General features: G+C 39.2%; 2 protein-coding genes across 2 annotated transcripts in view; both read right to left on the reverse strand.

Annotated features, from left to right (window-relative positions):
• LOC149831512 (Peptidase S41 family protein) overlaps positions 1–20,829 on the reverse strand; it is a 59,476-nt gene extending 38,647 nt beyond the window's left edge. Inside the window, exons 1-7 of the mRNA XM_090013926.1 lie at positions 20,386–20,829; positions 20,064–20,183; positions 8,605–8,742; positions 6,531–6,635; positions 6,252–6,420; positions 3,862–3,938; positions 520–564 (exon numbers count right to left, since the gene is read on the reverse strand). Coding sequence (XP_089870052.1) covers positions 520–564; positions 3,862–3,938; positions 6,252–6,420; positions 6,531–6,635; positions 8,605–8,742; positions 20,064–20,183; positions 20,386–20,796 — 1,065 coding nt within the window. The 5' untranslated portion in view covers positions 20,797–20,829. The remainder of the gene's footprint in view (positions 1–519; positions 565–3,861; positions 3,939–6,251; positions 6,421–6,530; positions 6,636–8,604; positions 8,743–20,063; positions 20,184–20,385) is intronic.
• A 5,077-nt stretch (positions 20,830–25,906) lies between these two features.
• Positions 25,907–27,026, reverse strand: LOC149831513 (chlorophyll a-b binding protein, chloroplastic). Its single transcript, XM_090013927.1, has one exon. It carries the CDS (start codon positions 26,863–26,865, stop codon positions 26,068–26,070), a length of 798 nt encoding a protein of 265 aa, XP_089870053.1. The 5' UTR covers positions 26,866–27,026; the 3' UTR covers positions 25,907–26,067.
• Between the last annotated feature and the right edge of the window lie 330 nt (positions 27,027–27,356).

A 27,356-nucleotide genomic window follows, 5' to 3' on the forward strand; every position in this document is an offset into this window, starting at 1 on the left:
TATGTAAGAGACAGCCAAATAAAAACAAAATAAGCTTCACATCTAATAAAGAAATTAAGATCCAAGCAGCAGCATATTTGTGTACTTTGTTTTTCAACCATTAAAAAAGATGAAAACAAAGAATCCCAAAGAAAAACGTGTCTGCATATTGGTCTCCTCAGAGGAAAGGAAAAGACAAAAACCTTCCAGAGTTTCTCTCACTATGAACGCTCAGTTGTAGATCTACCTTTTTCTCAGAATCATAGATTTACGATTGCGTAGACACCCCAGTTTGAAACATAGAACAGAAAATTCAAGTTAACCCTTTCAAAAGCTAGATCATGACATTAGACCAGCCTTCAAATGCTCAGAGAGCCTACTTGTCAACCCCGAGTTTTATTTTAAAGTTTATTAAGAATATCAATCTGTGGCAAACTTGTTAATGTCCACCAAGGGACAAAAAAAGAAAAATAACTTAAAGGTTACATGTAGAATATATAAACCATCCAGGAAACTGTGAATCATGAAAAAGTTACTTACCGTGTTCCCTTCATCTAAAAATAACTTTGCAACCTCGATCCCAGCCTAAAATTAAAACAGGTCAGCATTAGAAAAATAAAAGATAAAACTAGTTTAAGAAAAAAAGAGGAACCTCTTGGACCATTTATTACGTAATAACATTAGAAAAGAACCGAAGCATAAATGCACCAAGCAGTTAGAAAACAAAAATCATTTGAAATATCTGAATAAAAAAACCATTTTCTGAACATTATATGAAACTCTTGTAAAACTTTGAATGGAAAAAGAAGATTGAGCAATCAGTCTTCACCATTCACTGTTAATTTGCATATTTAATTGTAGAAATTCATGTCCAGGCCATGGAATCTCATAGAGAATGATATTCAAAAGGTACAGAAAACATGGGATCCTATAGGAGAGAATTCTATCCAATAGTCATGTTAGCATATGCAAAGAGATGCGCAAGAAGTGCACAGACAAAGACATGCATGCTTTTAGAATTAATCAGTGTGCCTACATATTTTCCTTACGTATAACATTAGCACTCCTCACATAGTTATGTTGACGGATGCTATGATTCAAAGCCATTCAAGCCAAAGCACTGTTAATGGCTGCATTAATTTCCAATGAATCTGATGTGGATCAACTGAGAACTAGTAGATATGTAAATAGGTCTTCTCTGTTTATATCAATAAGTAAAACCTCAAAATATACTATGTCAAAAGGGAAAGAAGTCCTTTCATTCTGAATTGGAAATTGGAGTTCACGACTCTTACATATTTGGTGTTAGACACAAGTAACCACCGATGAACTTTTTTGTTACATAAATATGACAGAAGACTTAAGAACATAACAACAGCCCACAGTTTTGCAAGTCTATGATGCCATAGATCCACTCATTCTTTATTTAACTCTACTCCAGAAAATGTCACCGGCAAAGGATGACTAGAACTTGACAGACTCGAATTGATCCCAAACTGCCTGACTCCAACATCTCCCATGCTTCTTTGATAGCATGGAGATTCCAGAGTCTGACTTCTTCATTAAATGTTTTCTTTGTAAGAAGATCCTTTACAAAGAAAGGACTGAAAATAACATAAACATTATTTGAACAAATTGCGACACAAAAATAAAGTTCTTTTAATATTGGGCAACAAGGAGACCTAGGACTAGTAGTAATATGAACATCACCAATATGAGTGATGGAGAGATTTGTACCATCCCCAGTAGCTTCAGTGTCATTCTTTTATAAGTTTTTGAGCTAAAAATCTTAACCACATTACCATCACCTGATTGCTCACCCCTAAATTCAAATACCAAGAATTTTCATTTGAGTGAAATAGGTCCAACTTCATGCTATTTAGGGCTGCAGCCAAATTTTCTCGTTTCCAGGAGCCAACAACCAAAAGATTGAGCTAATTAACTGCACCTGCACCTGCACCAGACAACACATATTGGAATTTCTTGCCATGGATGCTGCTCTATATGTTGAAATATTGAGCAATTCTTGGCTATATGGCAACATTTTTTACATAGCTGACATATGACAACTGGATTTCATACAACATTATTAAATTGTGTCTGGGTATTTTGAGGCAAGGACAGCAAACCACAATTATTTGTATTAATCGTTCCCCCCACAACATCATCCTCCACACACATTATTAAATCTACCTCATCATGATTATTTGCAAATGACAAGTTAATAAGTTAAGCACATCATGGGTACTTTGTTGGCCTCCAAATTGGGCATTGTGGTTAACACTAATGAGACACTACTACTGATATCCTGACAAAACCTGCCAACACTTATAGCACATGATCCTTCTCAAACACAGGTTGGCCAATGCTGGCCAACTGATCAGAAATACCCTTTAATTTTTTCAAGACGTCAAGTACTCCATTATCACTGCGTTCTAAAACTTAGCCTTAATATGCATGGCTCAAGATTCAAATACTTGTGAGTACTCTCATACAACTTAATATAAAGGTCCCGAGCAGTCCAAACATCCTCTATACTGGCAATTGTTTCTTGTAACAAATTAAAAGAACACTGTGGTGATACCAGACACGGTATGTAGCATTGGGAAGAAAACTACAGGAAGAGATTACTGACTGATATCCTCCCTCAAAGCCGGTCTACTCAATGTACCAGAGTGGAGAAAGATTAGTGCCACACAAATGCCCCATCAAATCTGCTCTTCGATTTTTTTTTGAACAGCCTTTGGAGGGATTGAACCAGAGTAGGATAAAATCAGCAATAAGGGGGCCGAAAGTTAGCAATAGATGATGTTGATGACCACACAGAATACCCCTTTAATGCAGATTTGTAAGCTGATTTGCAATATTCAGATCTGAAACTGCTAATATATTGCTTTGTGGTGAAAACCGTAGATTGGATCCAAAGATCTCATTGAGATTTTAAATCTGAAAAGTTGCAGATTTATGAGGGCCAATTTTTCAAAGAAGACAAAAGAAAGGATGTGGAAAGAAATCAACATAGGGCAATGATGAAATAGAGAAAGAATAAGTTAGTGTGAAACAAGAAAGTCAGCAAGAGAGGGAAAATGGAGAAAGCAAAGGCAAAACAAGACAGCAAAGAGAATAAGAAGAAGAATCCGGAATTTAGATCAGTTTGAGAGGCACCTAGATGACAATCTCTCTGATGCCATTTAAGAATGTTCACTCTGATAATAGGAAAAGGAGAGAGGGGACACTAAGGGAAATCCTCACATTTCCTAGGGGTCAGCCTCTCTTATTATTATTTATACATTAAGGTTACAAATGAATTATGCATCTGACAATACATAAGTGTTATATTTACAATATAAAAGGATATATACTAACTAAAAGAATACCCATGTAACATGAGCTACAGAAATATCCTCATGTCATCCTTCTCTTCATGATGTAACTGAAGTATATCAGGCAAATTTAAGATCAAAATTGACACAAAATTTTACATGGGCAGGGCATCATCGAAAAAATCCGAACCAGAATTTTTTTCTCCATGTCCTGCAAGGAAATCACTATCACTTATGAAACATTGCTGCATAACCCATAAACAATATTTACCAGTGTCACAGCATATTTTATTCTCTAGCAGGCACTACAGCATGATGACGCTGTTGGGCTCTACATATCCTACTTTCCCAGGAAACATATGCATATTTCTTTAAGAAGAAAAAGCACCTTGTACAATGTGCCATTCATTTAATGCATCAAATTAATAAAATAAATCATACTAAAATTAGAGAAAGATTATCATGACTTATTCCTGTAATTATTTTTTATTCTTGACTTAATATGACAAGAGCTAATTAGAATGTGTAAACTTTAGAGACAGAGATATGCACAAGAAACCTGCACTAGTCCACCAAGATTGTCCCTCAAATCCAAAACAAAATAGGAAGCCCCAGAATCTTGAAGATTCTTCAGTGCTGCATGTGTTCAAACATAAAAAAAAAATTAGTGAAAAACAACAGTTAATCGCTTTTTCCAAAACAGAAAAAAAGAAAGAAAAACCTTGTTCATTGAACAATTGTTTCCAAATTTCAACCAAGATATACATGACATTTGACATTCCTGATCATATGTCCAAGAGAAGAAGATGAAGATACATTTAGTTTTCAAAAGATCAAATCAAAAGGACATAATGATTGGTAATGCTAGAAAATGTGTAGCTAAAGATTTTCTTATACTACAAGCTTAAAATTTTGATAAAATATTTACAAATAAATAATAGATGATGATATTATGTCCTAGATTTGAAACTTGACAAACTCCTCAGCATGCTCTAAGTTATCTATATGATTGCAAAGAAGGCCTTAGTACACCTCATGCACACAACAGAAACTCAAAAATGTTGTGCCTTCAACCTTTCATTTCCCTTTACTGATCACTAAGTAGATCCAGATCATCTAGCTTTTTTGTAGTTCCAAATAAATTACTTTATTTTTCTTAATTATTTGATTTCACATGGATCTATTGGAACTAGCAATAGAATGCATTTCTTTAGCTAGGAAAACAAAAAGTGCATGCCTTTTCATATAAATTAATTCATGCTAGAAATATATTCCTACCTTTCTGCATCCAATGCAAAAGAAAAGTAAAGTTGGAACTGACCAGAATGAAATATTCTCAGCAAAAAAAAGGCAGAATGAAAATTTTAAAAATGGGAACTTATAAGTTATAGATTTGATGAATAGAGGCATGTTACAGGAAAACACTTTTAGAATAGCAATTTCTCCTCTATGACAATTCCACTATTGCAGAGTTGACCTTCATCCACCAAGCCATTTGGGATGATCATCTAGTCATTAACAGGCTAGGTCTAGGCCCATAAGTAATGTGGGCCTCTTCTAGGCTCCTAGCTTAACCCAAATTCCCAATCAGACGTTAGAGAAAGGAAAAGAAAGGTTGTGGTGGTGGAGGAAGAGGAGAGAAGGAGAAGATGAAGAGCAAGGGGAAGGAAGATGGCTGTCTCATTGCCACCAATGTTTGTCACTGCATTGCTGCAGCCATTGCTAAGGGCATGAAGGCAACTGGTCACCACCATGTGCTCACGTTATCTTATGTCAAGCAAATGAGAGAGAGAGAGAGAATGGGAAACCCTAATTGAGAAAAAAATCATCAGGTCCTATGATAATTGTTTTTTATTTCATTAGTGTTACTGTTAACTATTAAAAATTACATATATATATATACACACTCCCGCACCCCCACACCCAAGTTTTTTTAAAGTGCCGCATCGCCGCACCTACACCCCGCACCCGCACCTATGTGACATAGATCAGGTCACAAAGTTGTCTTAGTCAACTTGCAGGCCTACCTGGTACCTACATGTCAATAAATGGGGCCGGGTTTTAGGCCAAATTCCTGGCACGTCAAGGCCTAAAGTCCCAACCCAAGGTGGCCTGGTCAGCTTCGGCATGCGTACAAAATGTAAAACACATCATAGAGAAAAACTTCGTAATTTGCACTTGATGAAAAGAAGATGATGTCACCATTTCGTGAATTTCATTTATCAATGAGTCATGAATTGAACCAAACTGTGATTACTTTGATACCATGTTTCAACTAATCAAAGGTATAGAGACAGAGAGAGAGATGAACAAAATACCCTTTCATTCTTCCAATACAACACTTACTGCAAGAGTAAAAGATAGAAGATATTAACGTCCTTGGTGAAATAATTCAATTTACACACGCACACAAACATAACAAATCCCAACCTGCACGCACTCGAGATTCCAAGAATCTAAGTTGGCTAGCAAAGCCTAGTGCACAACAGTCTATCAATCCTTTCTGAATATTTCAGATAGTACCCACTTCACATGGTTATCAACCAGGGTATAATCTTATTACTTGAGAATATGGTACATTGACATCCAGAAGGAACCCTAAATTGAAGGAAAAACACAACTGCACATTGCAACATCCTAAAGTTTTGCATATGCATATTATAAGCATATTATAGTAGTATCAATATATTCATATAAAAGAATCTCTGATAGAAGATGAAATTGAAGGACATTTCACTTGCAATAATTAAAGAAAAAGATTTTACAAACAGAAGTATGAAAATTTTTACAAGGGATTTAGTGAGAGAAACAACATGAGTGCATAATAATCAATCAAATTGAGATTATACTGCATTTGGGATTATTTCACAAAATGTAGCTACTTGAAAATATTTTCTAATATAACAGAGGGTTAAATGCAATAGTCTAATCACGAAAAATAATGGCCACCTGTAATAAGATCTTTTCTTGCTAATGCATTGAACTCTTTTAGGCGTACGTAGCCAACTATTGTTTTTCCATCTTCCATTGGTTCCACTCGATAGAATACAGGAGTACGAGCAGTAACTTGCCTTTGAATTTTTATGATCTCTGTTGGCCCACAATCTCCATGCTTAACCTAGAAAAAGGTAAACAAATAATCAAACAATCTGAATACACAAGCAAGCAGGACTCAAAGAATGCATGCATCTGACAGACCAAGCTGAAAGCATTAGGAACAATTACAACCTCAACAGTCACGAACGTTTCCTTAGGGCCTTGAAGTAGTGAAGATACCACAAATGCTGATTTACCTTCAACACTTTCACCATTCACGGACAATAGCTCATCCCCCTGAAAAATGATTCAATGAAGAATAACCAGAAAAGTATGTTGAAGATGTATCATAAAATAAGCCAAGTCCTACACAAAGAATACATCTTCATGGCAGAAGGACCTACCACATGACAGTTGGTACTACTTATACCAGGATTAGTATAGTCATTGTTGAGAAGTGTAAGTCATGTAATATATGGTTGTATCATATGTATTTTTAGTTCTTATGCTGCCCTCATGCTTGTACATAAGATTATTTATGAGGGAAAAATTTGTAATTTAGTAGGAAGTTAGATAGTCAACTAATTTTGTCTTGTAGTATAGCCAAGAGGGGACGTCCCCTTTAAGATGTATTTGTTCCCATTTGCCCGTTAATGAAGTCTTTTGCATAGAGTGCCTTCTTCATCTTCTTCTTTGTTGTTTGCTTCCTTTGTGGTCTGATATGGTATCAGAGCCACAACCACTCAAGAAGGAGATTGTTATTCATGAGAAGGTGGTGTGCAGAGCTTCATCCTTGCTGCCGTTCCAGTCCGTGCCTCAGGCTGCATGCTGATGATGTCAGCATGGCCAATGTGAACTTTTGAGTTAGATTAATCTGAGTTGGGAGTTTACTAGAGAATGATTTTGGAGAGCTTCTGAATAAAAAAATTCGTTCATCGGAGCAGTATTCAATTTATTGTGGATTTTCTTTGATTTTTCCTGAAATGGATGTAAATAGTGGTTTGTTTTGATTTTTGTGCATATTCTGAGCATATTGGTCGGTATTGATGTTTGGGTTGGACATCATTTTGATTGTTTTTTAGTATGCCAATTGTTAGAAGTGGTTTGGTTTCACTTTGATCAGTTTTGGAGTACTATTAAACTTTTGTGATGTTTATGTGGGATGATAACCTAGTTATTGTCTATCGTCGAGATGGAGTACACTTGTGTAACGCCCCAAAAATCCCGAACTTGTAAACTTTTTAGGAAAAATTTAAAAGCTTTGCACTCAATCCTTTTTCAGAGTTTAAAATGGTAGTTTAGCGAAAAATGGGGTTTGAAATAACAAGTCAACAAACCTTGAGCGCATTACAGGCAAACTTTCCTTTACGCAATGGATTTGTATCTCATTGAAAGGCAAACTTTCTTCACATTCTTTATGGTTTGCTTCCTTTGTGGTCTGATATCATGATATGGCAGCAAATAAAGACAATATATATGATGTTCTTATGATATAAGGATAATTGAACCCAATGTGTATGACCGTTCCAAACATTCTAACATTTAATTGTCAGGATTTAGCATAAAAATGATATTAAAATTCATGTTGCTACTGATATACTTGGACTGTTATCTAAAATACCACTATCATATCTACAAGGTATTCAAAAATGCTTACGCCAAATTTAGTGATTGGATAACAAGATGTTCATAGACATAGATTTTTTTCAAAAAGGGATGGGAATCATTTGATTACGAATGGATCTATCTTGAAACCATAGTCACCCGTATCTTTCAAGGCAATTTCTTGCCAAGTGTTTTTCTCTGAGAGATTTTCAATAAGTGGTTTTGCTCAGAAAAAACTTGAGAGTTTAAAAATAAAATAAAATAAAAATAATAAGATAAGAAAATAATAGTTTTTGTATAAATTTTCTTGCAAAAATATAAGGAAATAAGTTTGAAAAGTTTTTAAAATACAAAAGAAACAAAAACTCAGCTTAAAAATATATATAAATAAGATTTTTTTTTTCAAAATATCGCAAAAACATCATGATAATATACTTAGACATGGTTTCTTACTGTTGTTTAGCACCCTGAACTTCTCAAGGTGGTTGGAATAGAAATAGGTTTCTCTCACAGGACATTTTGAAAGACTGGCTACTCGACAACATAGAAAACTAACAGAAATAGCTTGCAGGGTCCAAATACACAGAAACATCAAAATATTCATGAGAAAGAAAAGATAGATCTGCTATAAAGAATTATCCATGGTTGGAGATGCCAGTACCTGTCTTACACCGGCACTATGGGCAGGTCCTCCTAAAACTACTCCTAATACCTTCAACTTGGTGGAACCATTTTCAGCATTAACTTCTCGAAGATTTACTCCAATTCCAGTTAAATCATACTTAGCCATCCTTGAGAACTGTGCATGCCGAGAATGGAAGATGATGTGAGATAAGCAACATGAATATCTTTAAACCAAATTGAATGAAAAACAAATATGTCACCAATTAGAGGACCTTTGCTTAGAATGCTTGAATAAAAGCAACCAATAGTATGGTATGCTTTTTCCAAAAGCTTATTCTCAAAATACCAAGTAACCAATGATGGCAAAGTGTGACATTCTGAAAGCAAAGATACAAAAGTAATACAAGTTTGATGAACAAAAAGGCAATTGAAAACTAGAGCCAAGCTGCTAAATCTTCAATTAACTTCAGAAAACTTTTCTTATCATAATATTTGAAGATTTGTGTGGGTAAGAAGATCAAATACATATGGGTCATATATTAACTCATGACAACATCAACAATCTAGAGGATTAAGTGGACTATTCAACCTTTTAATCACAAAGCGCTAGGCGGTGCCTAGTCGGTAGACCCCTAAAAAGACAAGTCGAGGCCTAGTCGATACCCCAATTAAAATATAAAAAAAGTATGCAAAATATACATAAAATGTGTTTAATTCTTTTACTAATAAGATGTTTTCATTACACAAGTACAAAATTGTACATGCTTTCACAAAATATATTAATATAATAACCAGAATATACATAAATATATAATTGTACGAACGGACACACACACACACACACACATATATATATATATATTCAATTATTCATAACATATTTAGTATAATCAACAAAATATCCAATCAACCTTTCACAGAAGCACAATAACACACATATATATAAATAACATATTACATAATTCATAATACTAAACATGCTTTCAGGATTTTATAGAAAAAATTATTAGAAACAAAGTAACACACACATATATAAATATAATAATAAATTAAAATTAATTGTGCATGATTTCAATGTTTCACAAAAAAATCCCAAAAGCAAAATAGCACACACACATATATATAAATATAATAACTAAGCATGTTTTCATGATTTCACAAAACAAATCACACAAACACACACACATATATAATTATATATACAAAAAAAACAAAATATATAAGAATAATAAATGACTAAACTTCTCTCGTACCTAGGCAGAGGCAGTTTAGTTGCCGACTAGGTGCCTTAATCGGTGCCTAGTCGGCAAAATCGGTACCTTTTAAGGTACCCACCTAGGAATTGCAAAGCCTAGGCGTTTTACTTATGTCTAGACCGACTAAGTGGACTAGTTGGTGCCTAGTCGAGGCTTTTGACTACATAGTTCACACCCATATGCAAGTATCCACTGTTTGTACAGTGGACAGGTGGTCCTTTTGAATTAGTAAAGGATGACATTTGGTACATCAAGATGCCTGGAAAGAAACAATAGACCAGGAATTACATGTTATTATAGTGTATATTATTAGTGTGTTAGTCGGTACAAGTGCACATTGTTCTTAGTCCTTTACATGCTATATCACATAGGTACGAGTGCAGATATGGGGTATGAGATGAGTATAAAGGATACAATATAAAAATTTCAAAAAAGATTGGTACAGGGCCACGGCCAACACACACACACACACACACACACATATATATATATATAATGTGCTCCTTCTGCCCCATTTTCTCGTTTTGCCCAGTTAGACCCCTTCAAAAGTCATTGTTTTGGGTTTTTTTTTTCTCACATTTAACACCATAGATGTGATCTATAGATTTTGTTTAGTGGGAACCTGTAAGACCCATACTTTTACAAAAAAGAAAGGTTTTGGATCAAGGTTGGATCCAACCTGGATCCGGGTCGCAGAGCCCCACCAACCCCCCCCCCCCCGTGTTCTATTTAAACCCCCCACAGGGGGGTTTTCTTTTTAAAAAAATGCTGAAACCCCCAATGCCTTCCCTGCTCACCCCGAGGCACTCGCCAGAGTTCCCCGACCCTCCGCCAGGATCTCTGCTCACCGGAGTTCCCCGAACCTCTCCACCCTCGTCTTCCTCTTCCTCTTGACAGCGCAACCAGCCCCGACTTCGTCTCTCTCTCTCTCTCTCTCTCTCTCTCTCTCTCTCTCTCTCTCTCTCTATATATATATATATATATATATATATATATATATATATATATATATATATATATATATATATATATATATATATATATATATATATATATATATATATATATATATATATATATATATATATTTGTTCTTCTCCCTCTCGGTTTCCCTTTGCTGAGTCGAGCCACCAGCTGGGTTGCCTGGACACCTCTAGGAGCCAAAGGCGTAGCTGGGGGGGGGGGGGGGGGGGGGGGGCAGGACTGGGCTGTAGCCCAGTCCGGCCTCCCGAAACAGTTAAATTTTTTTTTTTTTAAAAGCCCAGCCCTGATTCCATATGAAATAGATTTTTATCCATTTTTGTAGCCCAGCCCAATCCTATCCCAGCCCTGACTGCAGCAAATAGTTTGATTTGTCCATATGAAATAGATTTTTATTAATAATTATAGCCATTTTTTATTTTATCTCAAAAAAAAAAATTCGGGGGCGTTGCCCCCAAACCCCCGACTATCGCACAAATAAATTTTTTTGGCTACACCCCTGTTTGCCCCCCCCCCCTCACATGAATCCTAGCTACGCCCCTGCTAGGAGCCAGCCAAACTCTCTCTCCCCCCCCGCCCCCTTGTTTCCCTGTTTTTCTCAGTGGTGGCGGCACCGCTCAGTGATGCCACACTATCGGAAGTAGCGGCACCACTCAGGTGCCGCTGTTCCCCTTCTTTTTTTTTCTTTTAAAGGTGATGACACCACTCGGGTGCCGCCCTCCCTCTTCATTGTTTTTGCTGGCAGATCAGATCCACCTGCGGTGCTAGCTCGCCATGAGGGAGGGTGCTGAGCACCCTATTCTCTTCCTTTCTTCTTCCCTGTATTGTCGGCAGACCAGAGCCACCACTGCTGGTGGCGATCGCTCGGTAGGAGGGAGGGCGTCGAGCACCCTCCCCTCTTCTGTTTTTTTTTTCTTAAAGACAAGTGGGTCAGTTGAAGCCGCAGCCCACCCCTCACCCTGTTGTTCTTCTCTGGTCAACAATCCAACTAGGAGAGAGGGTGCCAAGCACCCTCTCTCACACCCTCTCCTTCCTCCTCTCAGGCGAAACCGGCAGCAGCCACTGGCTGCTGTCATTTCTCCGAGAAGGGGCAGCAGGAGGTTGGAATTGATGCCTCTCCCTCCTGCCCCTCGGACAAAATGAAGGCCAGGCACCTGCCTCCTATTTCTGAAAAGACAACAGGGGTCAGGCAAACCCACCCCTTGTCTGCCTCTCTCTTTCTCGCTGGGTTGGCCGGGTGAAAGGACCGAGCCAGCTTCACCCGACACCCACCCCTCTGATCGCTGCCTCAGACTGCGACAACAGCAGCAGCATCAAGGATACCGTTGTGTTAGCCTGGGTTCAGTTTCCGCCAGGGTGCCCCAAGTCAGGGTGCACCCTGGGGCTTGGGATGGGCTCAGCTCGGCTCAGTTGAGCCACCGATCTGTCCTGCCTGGTTAGGTGTCGCCAGGCTGGGCTCGGCTAGCACCGAGCCTGGTTCGGTCCGGTCGGCTAGAACCGGGTTCAGGTTTGACCCCTGCAACGCAATCATCGTCTCGATAAGGTTCTAATATAATTCTTTATGCAACGCAATAAAAATCATTTTTTTAGTGCACCATTCGGTACAATGAACGAGACACGCTTACCAAGGCACAAGCCTTTAAGAACCTATACTCGGAATCGTCAACGAGTCAGACCATCTCAAAGGTAGAGAAAAGTTGCATACGAGGACAAATGACGAAATACTTCTAACTTATATATATATATATATATGCTTTTAACTCAAGGACGCAGTTTTGCATATTCTTATCCATTTAAATTATGTCATTTACTATGCCGCCCGGTATAATGTGCACAGGCTACTGCTTACGCAATTTATTTAGCCCACATACGGTTTCGTACATTGCTTACGCAATTTATTTAGCCGATGTACGGTTTCGTACGTCGTGCATCGCTTACATAATTTATTTAGTTCGATGTGTGGTTTCGCACATCGAGCCTTGCTTTATGTCATTTACTTTGTCGTCGCGCTGCAATGTGTGCATGCTTATGCTTTACTATATATATATTCTATATACATATATATAACTTTATGTTTCCCTGTTGCTCTGGCCAGAGCTTCTCGAACATCTACCCCCTTGATGTTGATCAGGAACTGTTGCTCGACAGGATCATCTGGCTGACCAGCTGGTTCGGGCAATCCCATGATGTCACTGAATTCATTCATCAGTAGAGTCATCTCTCTCCATGGAAACCAAAATGTATAGGTACGTGGATTTCACCGCTCTGTCATAGCTTGAATCAGACTTCCGTTGATGGTTCGCTTGCCCACTGCCGATGTCATCTCCAATCCACAATCATCCAAGTGGTCTGGGAACATACGCGAGAAGGTGGCGAACCAAGAATAATACCACCTAGGGAAAAATGAATGAGTCTGGATAGTCCGATGATCTGGGGATCCATCCTTTATCTGATAGAAGACATGATCCTGAGAAAAGGCAGCATCGAGGGAATTGGACGTCATTTGGAATGATACTAGGGCAAAGAAGAATGAAGAGAATTAGATAGACTTTTGAAGAATATATACAAACCTGTAAATTTTTTAAAAGATTAAGAAAATTTTAAAAGAATTTTTCAGGGTTTTGAAGGAAATTTGATATAAAAAGGAATGTAAATAGAGGAAAAATATGCCTGGGTCTTTTGAAAATAAAGAGAGATTTTGAATAATATACCCAGGGTTTGAAAAAGGTTTGATATATACAGGAGAATACAAGAAACATCGCATAACCACAACTGCACAAACAAGGATACGCAAACAGCACTCCCTAAAGGCTGACTCTAAATGAATATTTGAAATGGCTTGTAGGACCTTAATCCTAACTCTATGGCTCAGATCATCTTATTTCAATCAAGGTACGCCGATATACTCAAGCCAAAGCTCGAAGTACGTGGCGTAAAAATATTTCTCCGGTTCTAAGGTAATGGTTTCCCAACATCCTTGAGCACCTATCGATATACCTCGGACTATGGCCCTTAGGTACGTGGTAGGGGGGCGCTAACCCGAATAAGTGGTCCAGTTGTGAGGCTCTCTCCCGAACTATGGTTGAGTGAGACAGCCCAACAACGTGAAGACCGGGACAACATAGGTAGGGATGTTTTCAAAAACATGCTCAATATGCAATAAACCAGATAGTTCTAATGCAAGTCCTAAAGAGATAGAATTTAAATGAAGAGAAGCATACACTTGCATATATTGTTTTGCATTCAATCCCTAGAATTAAGGAGAGTTGTATTTCAGACCTAAGTCTAAGCGAGCATGAATAATTCTCCTCAATATGGTCCTACCAAACCATACTTAAATCCAGACTCATTCATTTTTCCCTCGGTGGTATTATTCTTGGTTCGCCACCTTCTCGCGTATGTTCCCAGACCACTTGGATGACTGTGGATTGAAGATGGCATCGGCAGTGGGCAAGCGAATCATCAACGGAAGTCTGATTCAGGCTATGGCAGAGCGGTGGAATCCACGTACCTACACATTTTGGTTTCCATGGGGAGAGATGAATTCAGTGACATCATGGGATTGCCTGAACCAGCTGGTCAGCCAGATGATCTTGTCGAGTAACAGTTCCTGATCAACATCAAGAGGGTAGATGTTCGAGAAGCTTTGGCCAGAGCAACAAGGGGTAGATGCGATGACGCGATGATTTGATGATATCAAGATCTCACTCTTTCTCTGATGTTTCCCTCCTGAGCACGTTTTTGTAATTTTGCATAAGGTTTTTTTTTGAAATTCTTCTTTCATATAAACTTTAATTATCAAAAACTTTGTTTTTAATCTATGAGATTTCAATGCTTATATGAAAATACAAATCTATTGTGTAAAGGAAAGTTTGCTTGTAATGTGCCTAAGGTCTGTTGACTTGTTATTTTTAAACACCATTTTTCGCTAAACTACCATTTTAAATCCTGAAAAATGATTGATTGCAAAGCATTTAAATTTCTCCTAAAAGATTACAAGTTCGTAATCCAATCAATGGTCATGAAGGCACCAATTTTTTTGCTCATAAAAATACATTTTTTTTGTCGAAAAAACATAATCCAAGAGTCGATTCCCATAAATCGAGCATGCTAAACACATCTAACGGTTCAGATCTATCATAAAACACTTCAAACTATGGGGCCTAACAGGGCAAAAAGGAAAAAGAGGCCTAATATTTTCAGTTCTTATATGTATATAGTTACTAGAATATAAGAACTACCATGTGAATTGGGCATTTCCATCACTTCTTTTGCAAATCCAAGTTATCCAACCATGTAGATGTGTTTGGCATGGTGAATTTGCTATGAATCATCTGTTGGATCGTGTATTTTTACAAAAAAAAAATACAAATTTTGGATGCTATTCATTCATGAAGATTATGAGTCGTTGATTTTAAAGCCTTAAAAAATCTTGTTTATGCATCATAATTGGATTATTCAAGAGCCAGTCCTTATACAACCAAGTGTGTAGATCACATCCGTATGGTTAGATTCAAGAGAAAATAACAAAAAAATCCATGAAAATCGTGGTTCACACAGTACTCATATTTTCCGCTCTCATATTCTAGTCTCTCTCTCTCTCTCTCTCTCTCTCTCTATATATATATATATATATATATATGAGAAATGTGTAGCTTCCAGACCATCCTAGACCCCTTTAAAAAACACATTTGCATAGATGTGATCTCTATAATTTACTTAGTAGAAAACATATATTTAGTTTATAAACATTTTTCATGTTTAGATGTTTTTTTAGGTCAGCAAAATTCAACGATCCATATTGCACCAAAAACTTGTTATATATATATATATATATATATATATAGAGAGAGAGAGAGAGAGAGAGAGAGTGGTAGTTGCACAACCCTTAGGTGCGCAACTATGAGAGGAATGTTGTTGAGTTCATCGCGCAAGTGATGGACGCTCAACGTCTTTTCCGGGCAAAAAATGTTGTTCAACATCAAAATCGTGCAAAAAAGGACCTTTAAAGGTAGTTTTCGACCGCCACTAAAGGTCCCAGCGGAAAAATGGACCTTTAGCGGCAGTCAAAAACCACCGCTAAAGATCTTTTTGCACGATTTTGACATTGAACAATGTTTTTTGCGCGAAAAAGATGTTTAGCGTGTTAAATTATGTAATCTAATCATGTAATGTAATATATATATATATATATATATATTTTATATATATATATAAAGTAATACATATACATATATTAATATATATGTATATGTATCTACTTATTATATATATAAAATATATATTTCTAACTGTTTAGCCGTAGGGGTAGTTTAGTCTTTTTACAACATATTCTTTTTAGAATATGTTTTTGTAATTTCCTTTTATTCTTTTTCTTTTTTCTTTTTTGCTGATTTTTATAAAAGGTGAAAAGCACCTTGGAGGGGCTCCAACGGCTAGAGGTGGAGCCTCTCCAAGGACTCCACCTCCTCTATTTAAAAGGGCTCTCCCCTTGTGTATTCCTTAAGGCTTTGGGATTATAGCTCAAGCTTGTGTTAGTGGAACTTATGACTTTTGGGTTTGTATTTGTGCATTTATGAGTTTATGTTGTGCATTGTGTGCACAAGTGTTTCAAGTGTTCTTGTTGGGCATTTGTATACGCATTTATTTCGAAGAATATTGTAATATTGTTCGTAGTATCTTGTTGGAGATACTTTCACAGAGCGTCCATCACAACATTTCACTCGTAGTTGTGCACCTAAGGGTTGTACAGCTACGCATCACTATATATATATGTGAGTAATGCACTAGTTCTGCCCACTTTTTCGTTCTGCCCTTTCAAAATCACAGCTTCTTGGTATTTTTTCTCACATCTAACACCATAGATGTGACCTATAGGTTTTGTTTAGTGGGAACAGTCTTTTGGATCACCGGAGTCTAACCTTTATACAGGTTTTTTCAGTAATCCAAAATCAATGGTACGAAGGTACCAGTTTTTTTGGCTCATAAAAACATGTTTTTTCGAAGAACAAACATGATCTAAGAATCAATTTTCACTAAATCTAGCATGCTAAACTGATGCAGTGAGGGCACGATATTCACGATATTCTCACGATAACGGGTACCCAAAGGATGCTCTTCGATGCAGCGACAGGGAAACAAACCAGCACGTGATAGCTCGGACGTTGTCGTGTGGATGTCAGAGCTGAGGGTTGTTAACACAGCGACAGGACCGGCATCACCTCTTTGATGCATGGTCAACCTTCACGCTGGCCTCGACAGATGAGAGCACAACCTTTACGACCGAGCAGTATGCAGGGAGAAGAAAGAGATTCACCGAGAAAAACGGTGCAGAACTGTATTTCAGTGAACGTCAATCGAACAACTAATGAGACTTTAATTAAACAACTAGATGAACAGTCCGAAGGAGAAGAACGAAGGTCACCGTGAAAATACACGCTGACTGTTTATTTTCATTAACCAAGCAATCAATAGTTGAATGCAATAACAATTAGGAAAAAAAAACAAGAGGAATAACAGTGAAAGTTGTTGCAAAAAGCTGAACGTGACAGAGGACTAATAGAAGTAAAATTGCAAAGGACGTGCGGCTGAAAAGAAAACCATAACAGGGAAAAGTAAAGCAGAAAAAAAATAAAAGGCTGAAACAAAAGGCTGCGCTGAAATTTTTTCATCCCCCTGCACGCAACCCTAAGAAGTTTATTTAAAGGCTTCAACTGGATCCGGGTCTCGGGTCCAGTCCCAGACCCGAAACACGTCTGTGGGTTGTTGGGTATGCAACGTGCTCTGCATCATTCTCCCCGGGTTGGGAAGACGTCGACTCCGACGACTGATCTTCTTCACAGTAAGCATATAGATCAGGCACATCGAAGATAGGCACTTCCATTTAAAATTGTGATCTGCTCCTGACTCTACAAACTTACCAATGACCACATCTCCAGCTTGCAAGTTGGCACCAATAAATGGGAATCCATCATCATCAAAGCTGACCACCCTACCATACCCACGGAGCATTTTTTTCAAAATCTACCGCCCCTTTCATTTTGCAACGCTCCCCTGTCTCCTTCACAACATCAACTTCAGATTTATAACTTCTGATATACACAGCCCTGAACATGCCACGCTGTAATGAAGCTTGATTCAATACTAAAGAGATTTCTTGAATGCCGCCAAGATGAACATTAACAACCATAATTGCATCCAGACCCATCCACCCGAGTCCCCCTGCTACCACTCGTGGGTGTGCCGACTTATGGCTCCCACGCACAAGTTCAAGGGGGAAGGTTACTGCCTTCCAGAGTTGGACAGAGGTACCCGAGTCCCCAGCAAGGCCCATTGGGATGCCGGGGCCCCGCAGGTCCAACCCACACTATGGCGAGATCCCCATGGTGCGAGGCCACGAGCCCAGGCCTGGGATAGGACCCAGCGTAACGTTGTGTTCCTGCAACTCAGGCCCGACCTGCGACGCAATCATCGGGACCTGTTGCGTCCCTTGGCGGTTCGGTTGGAGAGTAGCCGGACATGGGCGACCCGGGGTCATTGATTCGAGATGGAAGGAAGGTACCAGATGGGGAGAACTGCCGCAACCTGCATCCCTGTGCAAGGTTTCCTCAACGCCTTCTCATCGCGCCGTGTGTTGGAGCGTCATCGGGGGCTGGATCGATGACGGTAGTACCAACAGGGTTAATCATGCACGCGCCTAACTGATTCAATTGCAGTGCGTGCGCATCCACCTTGGATTCAAGCGCATTCATTCGTGCTTTGACCCCATCCATGCGCTTCGACAGACCGACTACCTCCTTTTCTACGCATAGCATATCTTCCTGCATCTCCGTCAACTTGTTGAGTAGCCGCTTCATGATCTCCTCTCGCGCCTTTCCACTCATAGGATCGTTCCTCGCTTCTTGCGTCATGTCGTTGACGAAGGAGGAGGGGTTGGGCTCTGATACCATTTGATGTAGTGAGGGCACGATATTCTCACGATAGCGGGTACCCAAAGGATGTTCTTCAATGCAGCGACAGGGAAACAAACCAGCACGTGATAGCTCGGTCGTTGTCGTGTGGATGTCGGAGTTGAGGGTTGTTAACACAGCGACAGGATCGACGTCACCTCTTTGATGCAGGGTCGACCTTCACGCTCGCCCCGACAGATGAGGGCACGACCTTTACGACCGAGCAGTATGCAGGGAGAAGAAAGAGATTCACCGGGAAAAATGGTGCAGAACTGTATTTCAGTGAACGTCAATCGAACAACTAATGAGACTTCAATAGAACAACCAGATGAACAGTATGAAGGAGAAGAATGAAGGTCACCGTGAAAATACACGCTGACTGTTTATTTTCATTAACCACGCAATCAATAGTTGAATGCAATAACAATTAGGAAAAAGAAAACAAGAGGAATAACAGTGAAAGCTGCTGCAAAAAGCTGAACGTGACAGAGGAATAATAGAAGTAAAACTGCAAAGGACGTGCGGCTGAAAAGAAAACCATAACAGGGAAAACTAAAGCAGAAAAAAAAAACAAAAGGATGAAACAAAAGGCTGCGCTGAAATTTTTCCATCCCCCTGCACGCAACCCTAAGAAGTTTATTTAAAAGCTTCAATCGGATCCGGGTCTCGGGTCCGGTCCCAGACCCAAAACACGTCTGTGGGCTGTTGGGTATGGGACGTGCTCTGCATCATAAACACATCTAACAGTTCAGATATATCATAAAACACTTAAAAACTATGTGGGAGAACAAGAAATGGGGCTAATATGTTCAGTTCTCTCTCTCTCTCTCTCTCTCTCTCTCTCTCTCTCTCTCTCTCTCTCTCTCTCTATATATATATATATATATATATATATATATATATATATATATATATGCTATGTTTCGCAAAATCCTCAACATATGAAGTTATACATTGTCAGTCATTAACTAAAAGTGTAAAACACGGCAAAGATATACAGTTAAATACCGATTTATAAAGAACAAGTATATAGTTAATATTAGACACCTTTGATCCCGTATATTGATCATATGTTGATCGGACCATAAACTGGTCAAAATGAATCGGGCCAGGTGTACCCAGTTTTACAGTCTGATAGTTTTTTGGTTCCTCAAGGGAATTTAGGTCTTCTACACACAGTTCTGTAATGCATACAGTGTTCTGCTAAATTTCATGTCCAAAAAAAAAATATTCATTATCCCAATTAATAAAATTTGCATAACTTTTTTTATTACAGACTCATTCATCACACACGAATAGGATGCACGTACCTCAGATGGCGTCAAAAACCGAGTGTAAGGGTCCCCCAAGCTTGCAAGCATTCTCTTGATTTTATCATGGGCTTTAGACCTTGTGCGGATGGAGCCCGCAAGAACCTCTTCCCTCTTTTGCTGAAAGCCAAAGAAAGATTAAATCAATGCAAATAATCCGATCCACACACGCCATTTTCATGGCGTCTTCGACGATTCAGCGAAATCGGAGCGAATTTGATAGCGACGCGCCCGTAAGCAGTGGATAAACGCAACCAACAATCCCAATTGTCCCCATGACACCCAAAGCCAGAACGAGAAAGAAAGCCAGATTAGAGATTACCCTCCATCGCTCGGGGTTCCAGTTGCTCCTTCCCGAATCCATGAAGCTACCGTTAACAATGTTCCAAGCTTCGTCCACGATCTCTTCGTTAGAGGCCGCCACGAGCTCCGGGGCCGATTCCGCCGGGCGCTGGTCCTCGCAGCTCTCCGCAGCCTCACGTTCCAGCCCTATCTGTTGCTGTTGGACAGGGGACTCCCGGGCGAAGGCAAGGGAAAGGGAGTGCGTGTTGAAAAGGCTGAGGGAGAGCACACCGGCCACGCAGCGGAGGGCGAGCGGCTGGTGCCACCGCCAATTGAGAGCTGGGGCAGCAGCAGCAGGAGGAGGAGGAGGAGGAGGACGGCTTCTGCTTCTGTCGGTGGCCGCTTCCGCTGACGCAGCAGCGACGAGCCTGCTGCATGCTACGCAGTGCATGACCTCCTCCTCCTCGCTTCCTCTGGCCTGTGCCTTCTCTATTTGGAAATCAGAGGTTTAAAATCAAATCCCCTTCGGCGTTTGTTTGGATAGCTTGTCATTGTAGTGCGGCCCGCCACTTTCCCAAATCAACGGTGCCGTGGATACGACGGACGGTAGTGATGCCGAAACACCAACATGACGGTGATTTGGCCTTATCACCTGATCCATTCGCGTTTAACCAAAGTTGAGCTGCATCGTACCAATGGGGGGTCCCCTTGTGTGGCAGGCAGGAGCAGTTAGTGCACGTCACCTTGTGTTTTGACGTTGCAAGTTCTAATTCCTATGGTATAGTTGTATAACTGGTAGGTTTTGCTTAACCGTGAAAAATCACGTGCAATATAATTGCACAAATATTTGTGCATTACATTAAGCAGTTGATCACCCTCCATCTTGAGGACAGGGTCTGTCAGTTGTGGGGCTCAAGGCTTGATGGAGAGCAATAAGGTGCTTAATGCACAAATTTTGTGCCATGTGATTGCATCCAGACTCCTGCCTAAAAAAGTTGAGCTCCATCGCCGTGATTCTTGCCGTATGTTTTAATTACTATTCTTTCTTACTAGTTGTAATTTGCATAATACATATCCTGGGCCTATGGAAAGTATTTGGAACTCAGCACGGTCAAAATTGTAGGAAACGGCTCTTGGTTCCTAATTTTTTTTTACATAAAAATACAAATTTGGGTTGAAAATTTGGTACATTGTAGGTCATTGATTTTTTCAACCCGGCAAAATCTGCACGTTGGAATAACATGATTCAAGCACATATATTTCTACTAATCCAAACATGTAAATCGCATCAGAAAACATTAAAAGTATTATTATTTTTTTACTTGAGGGTTCCTTATGCACAAGTATAGCAAACATTAACCCAATACCCAAAACGTTTTTTTTTTTTTTTTACTTTTCCCTTTAAGCTTACACAATGGCAAGCCACCTTCGGTAACCCTTGTGGGGCAACGCACCCAGTTTGGACCATCTGTCAAATGATGTATCCTATAAGTTTCACACTGTGGCATTCTATCTCAAATGACAAACCAGAGTCACGCTTAGCCAAAAGGGTGCAGCCCTCGAAGCATCATCCCATCTCTTAAATTTTGGCCTTATATCAATTTTATCTGTTACGGATGTCCAATTCTGTACCTCTTCCATTCATGACCCGATCCAAAAATATTTTGTTGACCGTATAATAAAAATTTTCAATGACATTTATGGTGGTAGCAGAGAGTGACTAAGCTGATAGGCCCAAAACCGGAGCTCGCTACAAACCCCTCCGATGATGCTTCCTCATATATATATATATATAACCGTCAACTTTTGAGAGTTGGATACTAAATTTTGGGTGTATTGGGGATTAGGGTTTTGAGAGGTATGTATCAGCCTTTATATTTCCTCACTTCTTGCTACTGGATATTTTGCTTTTCTTTCACCTGTAAAAGTAGGCCTGTGTGTGTAGAGCCATGTAAATCTCGTATCTTCACTTGTTTTTTTCTTCTTTCCATCTTATGGTTTGCTTCATACTTGAGTGTGTTTTGCATGACATTTATTTTATTTTTGTTTGACATATTCTATATATATTTATATATTTATTTATTTCATGAAGTAGATTTTCAGGATTTGAATTTTAAAATTCAATTCAGACTATTGAATTGAATATAATTCATAATCTAAATATCGTCATTGATGATATATATATATATATAGAGAGAGAGAGAGAGAGTTGGTGGTTTTGTATCATGATACCTTGTGTGGTATACACTCTTGTTTATATGGGTCTAGCTATAAAATGATGATATATATAATCGTACAAATGTCTTTAACATGCTTTATTTATTTATTATGTTAGAAGGTTTTATCATGTCTAATACATCATACGATCCTATTTTTGTCAATGGTTCACAATTCATAAAAATAAGGGTGGTCTAAAAATAGCATAAAATATCATAATTCAGTCAATTTTAACACATGAAAATATTTAAACGTGATCCAAATATTAGATTTTGTATTTGGAGTCAAGATCTATGTAAATCAAGTGTGTACCACCATAAGGTATGGCGTTATGGTAACATCGTGGAACCACCCATATATAATATATATATAATACCAAAACTAGATTAGTCTAATTGTTGTAAATGAGCTAGGTAGAACTTGGCATCATGAGCTCGAGCTTGACTCTACTCACCACAAAATAAAAACATCAAGAGATCGAGCTTGGCTCGACACACCACAAAACTAAGCTTATGTTTGGTTCTTTCGGCTAATTTATCAGCCCTAAGTTATGATGCCAAAACCATCCAAACATGTCTGTGAGAAGAGGCAATGAGGTGTGGATCTCGTTGTGGGGGTTTAGCCTTTTACTACAAAAGAAGACATTTTCATGTTTTTTCTGTAGATCAAGGTTAACTATACAATTAGGAATAACCATAGCAAAGATTAGGTGTATTTTCAAAATTTAAAAAGCACAAGTATATTTTGAAATTATGCTTGAATATTAGGTGCCAATCTGAAAATTACATTAAGGGACACGAAGGGTGTAATTGAGTTAAGTACATGTTATCTATGCACAAGAAAGATGGATTAATGAAGACCTCACTAGAATGTCTGGCAACCAGATTTGGGTTGGATCCGTTGGCTTTTGTAAACACTAAAAATGGCAGCATCTAATTGTTAACCAGATTTGGATTCACTTGATAATTTTACATAGGAATCCAAATCTGAGACAGATTAGTATCTGAATTCATTTATATAAAAAATCTATTTTGACCTGTTTACTAATGAAGGAGTATCTGAATTCATTTATATAAAAAATCCATTTTGACCTGTTTATTAATGAAGGGAAACCATTTCAATTCGTGTTTGAGCAATTATTATTGACAAAAATGCCCTTCAATTTTGTTAAGACATTTGAAAATGTTTTCTCGTGTATTTCAATTGTAATTAGTGAAAGTCATTTAATCGTTTATCAACCAGACCTAAATTAGGGAAATGCTCCAATAAGCTGCACCATCAGGTCAGTCCGAAAGGTAGAAAGGTTTTAAGATGGAGATGAAATATATAACTGGAGAGTGGGCCGGGTTGCATGATATGTGACCTGATCTGCTCCTTGTCCTAGAGCAGATCAGGTGATCTGTCAAATCACTTTAAGATCTTCACCGTCCATTGCTTCGTTTGGTGAGGATGCCAAATCACTTTTCTAAAAGTGGTTTAGATCACTTGATTTGCTCTCTGTTGACGTGATCGTTTGTTTTTAGTTTTCTCTTCTGATGGAGATCAGCGGAGTACCTTGCGAGCCCAATGACCGGTTGCCACGCATCCCTGTTTCTTCTCGCCCTCTATTGATTGGTGATCGCACTGAGTACCTTGAAATAGGGGTGTCAACGGGTCTGGTTTGGTTCGGACTCAGGTGGCACCCGACTTGAATCAGATTTTTGGGTATGGTATCGGATCTGGACCTTAGTATAATCAAGTATGTTATAAGAGAAACCATACCCGAACCGATAAGAACTGCATGACTGGACCATACCCAGTAAAATAATATTTTTTATCAAAATTGTGGGTCTTATTGGGAACTTTAGTCAAGCCTGGGTCTGATATAAAATTTTACAAACTATACCCGGGTTCATATACTAATCGGACCTTCGGGTCTAAACCCAGGTCTTAATCCGGTTATCTTATTTGTCACCATATATACCCCAACCCTATAGGGTTTGGTTCATGTAAACCCGGCCCACACCCCTACCTTGAAAGGTGCTCCATGATCTCCTCTCCTTTTGATTGTCCAATGATTCAAACTGACAGGAGATTTACCAAATCTCAAGTATCTCCATTGATTCGATCGCCGTTCTGGGAGGAGAGATGAAGATGGGAGCCGCGTTGGGGGGAGAGATGGTGTTATAAGCGGGTGAATATCAAAAACATTCTTACCAATTCCATAGATTTCATCACTGCTCCCAAACAGAGCCCAGCTAATTGTTTTGAAATTTGCTACTGCCAAGGATTTCTTCTCTCATTTGTCTTCATTATCGTTATTTAATTTCAATATTTAGTAGGCAACGATGAGGTGTTTTCATGGTTACTCTTTTTTTAGTGTTCCATTGTAGCCAATGAGCTGGCCTAGAGGTTCAAATAGATCGGATCTGATATCTGTTATTTTCAGTTTTGGAATTTTAAAACAAGATCTAAATGTAAATTCAAATCAGATTTGGATCTGATACATCAGATTCAGATCAGGTGGCACCTGATTCGGACTTTGATAAAAGAAACAGATTCAGTTGTATTTTTTTTTTACATGTAAAGAACTTGTTTTTTAATCTGTTTTTACTGGATCCAATAATATCACATATATTTCAGATCCAAATTCAACACTATATCTTTGGATCTGAATTCAAATCTACTGGCTGCATTTGAAATTTGGATTCAGATCTGTAATGATCTGGATCATACCAGATCTTGTATATAGGATCTGAATTCAACCCTACCTCTTTGGCTCTGGATTTGAAATAGAATTATTGTTTGTATTTGAGATTTGGACCCTTTGAGATTTGGACCCAGATCTGGCCTATGTCTGATTTGTTTGTACCCCAAAAGCTCTTTCTCTCACACACACATAATATATATATATATATATATATATATAATAGAGTGTACGTGCTCAATGGGGTTTTTAGGTTATTTTATTTTATTTTTAAATTCTGACAGCAAAGATGTGATCTACTTGATTTTTTGACGCATGGGTGGGGTTTTATAAGTTACCAAAAAATCAACAGTCCAAAATCTTTGTAAATTTTTGAGGCTCCTAATATCATTTTTTTATGAGCTCCAAATATCATTTATTTTTTTTTATGAAAAACACATGATTCAAGTGTGGATTCCTCGTAAATTGACCATGCCCAATACATTTATGAGATAAGAACTACTAAAAAAATACCAAAATAAGCAAAAAAACCCATCAAACACTTATCACAAACACGTAATGTTCCGGCACCTACACTATATATATATATATATATATATATATATATATATATATATATATATATATATATATATATATATATATATATATAAGAGAGTTGCATAATGAATTTCCTTAAAATTGGAAAAGGGTCTCTTACACTAATTAAGAAAACCACTCTTGATCGTTCCCGCTCATGTACAGAACCACCACCACTACCTTCACAACCCTACAGAAGTGGCTGCTAACTCACAACTCCTCCCATCATCCTAAAAATATTCACTTTCCGGGGACGAAGTTGGTGGCGTAGGCCCAAGCGTTGTTGTTGACAGGGTCAGCAAGGTGGTCGGCCAGGTTCTCAAGGGGACCCTTGCCGGTAACGATGGCTTGCACGAAGAACCCGAACATGGAGAACATGGCAAGCCTGCCGTTCTTGATCTCCTTCACCTTCAGCTCCGAGAACGCCTCCGGGTCGTCGGCCAGACCCAATGGGTCGAAGCTCCCACCAGGGTAGAGAGGGTCGATCACCTCACCGAGCGGACCGCCGGCAATGCGGTACCCCTCGACCGCACCCATGAGTATGACCTGGGTGGCCCAGATGGCTAAGATGCTCTGAGCATGAATCAAGCTCGGATTGCCCAAGTAGTCGAGCCCACCCTCGCTGAAGATCTGAGCTCCAGCCTTGAACCAGACCGCCTCGCCGAACTTGACTCCGTTCCTGGCAAGCAGCTCGGGGAAGACGCAGCCAAGTGCACCCAACATAGCCCACCGGGAGTGGATCACCTCAAGCTCCCTGTTCTTGGCAAAGGTCTCGGGGTCAGCCGACAGCCCGGCAGTGTCCCAGCCATAGTCGCCGGGAAATTCACCGGTGAGGTAGGAGGGGGGCTCACCGGAGAATGGGCCGAGGTACTTGACTCGGTCAGGGCCGTACCAGGGGCTGCCGGAGGAGACTGGCTTGGGCTTGGCAACTGTCTTCCTCATGGTGACACGGCCCTCACCGAGCAGCTCGGAGACCGAGGGTGCGAGCTTGACCGCCTGCCCAGCCAAGGTGGGTGAAGACAGAGCCATGGTTGCCATACTTGATCTCTTAGTCTCTTATCTTCTCTTGTGTGGGCAAGGGAGTGAGTGAGAGGAGGAGATGGTTTGGTTTATTCTTATAGAGGGGAGAGTATCCCTACAAAATCTAAATCTCTTTATTGGCTACCACAAAAATAGAAGGCACGTCATAGCCATACACTTGGCAGATCTTTGAACCACAAAGAAGGCAGATATTTATTTGGTACAGATTTCAGATTTTCGGGTGGCAAATGTAATCCAGAATCTCTCTATGTCGTGGCTTAGGCAAATCAACACCTTCCACGTGGATTTCGTATCTTGATGCGTATGGTTTTACTTTGCTCAAACTCGAGTACGAATGGTGGTGGTTGGGTGGTCGTGGTGGCATAATAACCGTCAAAAAAAGAAAAAGGTTTACAAGGAGCCCGTACAGTATTAATTTCCGAAAAATTTTCACGTTATATGCAGCGCCGCTGATAGCCACCTATCTTGGCATTTCTCGAGATGAGCTT

The sequence above is a fragment of the Nuphar pumila genome, chromosome 7 (genome assembly GCF_984573655.1).
Source record: "Nuphar pumila chromosome 7, dmNupPumi1.hap1.1, whole genome shotgun sequence".
NCBI lineage: Eukaryota > Viridiplantae > Streptophyta > Magnoliopsida > Nymphaeales > Nymphaeaceae > Nuphar > Nuphar pumila.